The sequence below is a fragment of the Nicotiana sylvestris genome, chromosome 3 (assembly GCF_000393655.2).
Source record: "Nicotiana sylvestris chromosome 3, ASM39365v2, whole genome shotgun sequence".
Classification (NCBI taxonomy): domain Eukaryota; kingdom Viridiplantae; phylum Streptophyta; class Magnoliopsida; order Solanales; family Solanaceae; genus Nicotiana; species Nicotiana sylvestris.
The window spans coordinates 87,322,297-87,325,584 of NC_091059.1; the positions used below are offsets into that span (position 1 = coordinate 87,322,297).

The 3,288-nt window shown below is 45.9% G+C and overlaps 1 protein-coding gene across 1 annotated transcript; it reads right to left on the minus strand.

Annotated features, from left to right (window-relative positions):
- Window positions 1-221: 221 nt before the first annotated feature.
- On the minus strand, window positions 222-2,948 carry LOC138887630 (uncharacterized). Its single transcript, XM_070169397.1, has 5 exons — window positions 2,744-2,948; window positions 2,292-2,623; window positions 1,070-1,911; window positions 681-849; window positions 222-500 (listed from the first exon to the last, which is right to left on the minus strand). The coding sequence occupies exons 1-5, from the start codon at window positions 2,946-2,948 to the stop codon at window positions 222-224; spliced, it is 1,827 nt and encodes a 608-aa protein (XP_070025498.1).
- Between the last annotated feature and the right edge of the window lie 340 nt (window positions 2,949-3,288).

A 3,288-nucleotide genomic window follows, 5' to 3' on the forward strand; every position in this document is an offset into this window, starting at 1 on the left:
AGCTTTACATTCGGCCAGACGAACTGCACGTCCGCTTTGCTAGAACCTTCTCCAAATTCCACCATGCTCACATCATCAAACAACCTCTGGAACCTTTCAACTAACTCCTCATTAATGTTGACCAACAAACTTGGAACTGTCGTCACTAGGCGTTTCTTGGCACCGGGCTTGACAAAAAACCCGGAGAGACACGGGATAGGCTTTGGAAGTGCCCACGCCTTCTATTTTAACATTTTATCACTTTTCACATATGTCGCTGTAGGCTTGAATCCAAGACTGAACGTACCAAAATTCTCAGGGAGAGACACTGGATGTATGATACCCTGTAGAGATGCACCCAGACCTTTGCCGGGCACAAAGCCATTTTTCAGCATTTCAAAGGCCACCATGACGGATGCGGAGGTTATCTTTGGAGTTGGAACACATTTCCCTTCTGGAATTTTCTCGACCGACACTATTTCAAAAACCTGATAGATCCATGGCCCTTTGTCATCTTCAACCTAAATGAACGGGACATAGGCATCACTGTGTTCACACAAATTATCTTCACCATGCACGACGATCTCCTGTCTATCCCATTCGAACTTGACCATCTAGTGCATAGTGGACGGGACTGCTTTGGTGGCATGAATCCAAGGTCGACCTAACAGCAAATTGTAAGAGATGGCTACGTCCAGCACCTGGAACTCCATGGTGAATTCCATCGGTCCTATTGTCAACTCAAGTACTATATCACCAACTAAATCTTTCCCTCCACCATCAAATCCCCAAACACAGATGTTGTTCTTGCGAATCCTCTCATCATCCACTTTCAACTTGTTCAGAGTAGAGAGAGGGCAAATGTTTGCACTGGAACCATTGTCAACTAATACCCTGGTAACCACAGAATCTTCACATTTTACCATAAGATAAAGAGCTCTGTTGTGTTCAGTACCTTCCACAGGCAACTCATCATTAGAGAAGATGACCTTGTTCACCTCAAATATTTTGTTGGCGATTTTTTCCAGATGGTTTACTGAAATTTTGTTGGGAACATGATCCACGTTTAGAATTTTCATTAAGGCCCAACGATGCTCTTCTGAGTGGATTAACAATGACAGTAAGGAAATCTGAGCAGGCGTCTTTCTCAACTGCTCCACGATGTAATAATCTTGTACCTTCATTTTTCTCAAAAAACTCCTCTGCCTCTTCCTCAGTCACTACTTTCTTTACTAGGACTGGATTATCTCTGGATGTTTTAGCTTTCCTTAACTCTTCCGAGGCAAAGCATCTCCCTGAACAAGTTAATCCCTGGGCCTCATTGACTTCTTCTTTCACTTCCTTTCCCTTATAGGTCACTATCACCCGTTCATAGCTCCATGGGATGGCCTTGGTGCTGATTACCGGCAACAGGGTTACAGGCTTGATGATGACAGGATCCGTGTGGGCACCCTCTATAATTATGATAGGATTGTTTTCCGCTCCTGGCATGACCACTTTTAACTTTTCTTGCTTTGCCGCAACATCACTAGGGGATCCTTCCTTGACTAACATAGATGATTCACTGTTTGCCCTGCTCAACTTTTTCACCGATCCTTCAACTGTTGATTTTTTAACTGGCTTGACCTTACTGGACCGAATTATCATGACGGTCTGTGAAGGATTCTTGGGCTCCCCTCCCTTATGTACTATCTCGATCATGTTTGTTTCATGATGGGTTGGCAATGGGCTCTGGTTGATGTTGGGTGCCTCTGGAGTCTGGACTTCAATCCGATTTGTGTTAATGAGCTCCTGGATGGCATTCTTTAGGTGCCAACACTTCTCTATTTCATGCCCCGGAGTACCAGAACAATATTCACAGCTCACGGAGTAATCAAGATTCTTTGGAGGAGGGTTTGGCAATTTCGACTCAATTGGCCTCAGCATATCCAACTGCCTCAATCTTTAGAATAAATTGGTATAAGATTCTCCTAATGGGGTGAAGGTTTTCTTTCGCTGCAACCTCTTGTTTTTGAATGTTGGATTGGGTCGTAAATCTGGGCCGACAGGGTTTCGGTAGGCTCGTGGGGGTGGGTAAGCATTTCGTGGAGCTGGGTAGGTGTTCTGTAGGGCTGGGGCATGCCATTATGCGTAGGTAAGAGGTTGGGTATATGTCTGGGCGTGGTGAACAGAAATATGAGGGTCTTGTGACGAGAAATAGTGTTGGGGTGGAGATATGAGGTTTGAGTGTAGGTTTGGTGATGGGGTCGAGACTGGGTATATTGGTGTGACGGGCCCCTGGGTCCAAACCATGAGCTTGAATCGATTGTTGCCACATCTTCTTTCTTCTTCTTTCCGATCACTCCCCCAGTACCATTCTGAATGGCTTGGGTAGTTGCCTTAATAGCCAAGTAACTCATGATTTCGTTTGATTTAAGCCCTTCTTCCACCATGTCACCCATCTTCACTGCCTTGTTGAAGGACTTGCATATGGACGATACCAGATAGCCGAAGTAAGTAGGCTCCAGAGCCTGCAGAAAATAATCCGCCATTTTTCTCTCCTTCATAGGAGGGTCAACTCTTGCCGCTTGTTCTCTCCAACGAAAACCGTACCCCCTGAAACTTTCACTAGGCTTCTTCTCAATCTTAGTCAGAGACAAACGATCTGGAACAATTTCGAGGTTGTATTGGAAATGACAAGCGAATGCTTAGGCCAAATCATCCCATGTATACCATCTGCTGTGATCCTGATGAGTTTACCACTCCAATGCCACGCCGCTCAGACTCATGCTAAAGTATGCCATCAATAGCTCCTCTTTCCCATCGGCTCCTCTCATTTTACTGCAGAATCCTCTCAAATGGGCCACCGGGTCTCCGTGCCCGTCATATAGATCGAATTTAGGCATCTTGAATCCCACTGGCAGTTGAACATAGGGAAATAGACACAAATCTTTGTAGGCCACGCTCACCTGACCTACCAATCCCTGCATGTTTCTGAATGACTATTCCAGGCTTTTAACCTTCCTGAACATCTCCTCATGTTCTGGGTTCTTAGGTGGTTTCTCAGTCTCACCTAGGAGGTCGAAACGAGGAGTGTAGGAGTAAGGCTCCGGGGACTTGAAAGTAGGCTCCTGGGGGTAGTATTGGTTTTCTTGGGTCTGGAATAAGGGCTCACTGGAGGATCGATGAAGTGTAGTGGGTGGGGGCGCCACGAAAACAGGGGTGGCTGGTAGAGGAGGGTATGGGACTGGTTTGGGTGTTGGTGCTTGTGGTGTTTAGGAAGTGGTGCCTTGGTAGTGGTGGTAAATGGGAAAGCCTGGAGATGAATTA

Excerpts from the sequence above, each read along its gene's own strand:
- LOC138887630 (XM_070169397.1), bottom strand. The coding sequence starts at position 2,948 with ATGCAGGGATTGGTAGGTCAGGTGAGCGTGGCCTACAAAGATTTGTGT. Across the intron at positions 2,624-2,743 it reads GATGGCATACTTTAGCATGA|ATCGTTTGTCTCTGACTAAG; the intron begins GTCTGAGCGGCG and ends AAATTGTTCCAG. Across the intron at positions 850-1,069 it reads AATCCACTCAGAAGAGCATC|TGCAAACATTTGCCCTCTCT; the intron begins GTTGGGCCTTAA and ends CAATGGTTCCAG.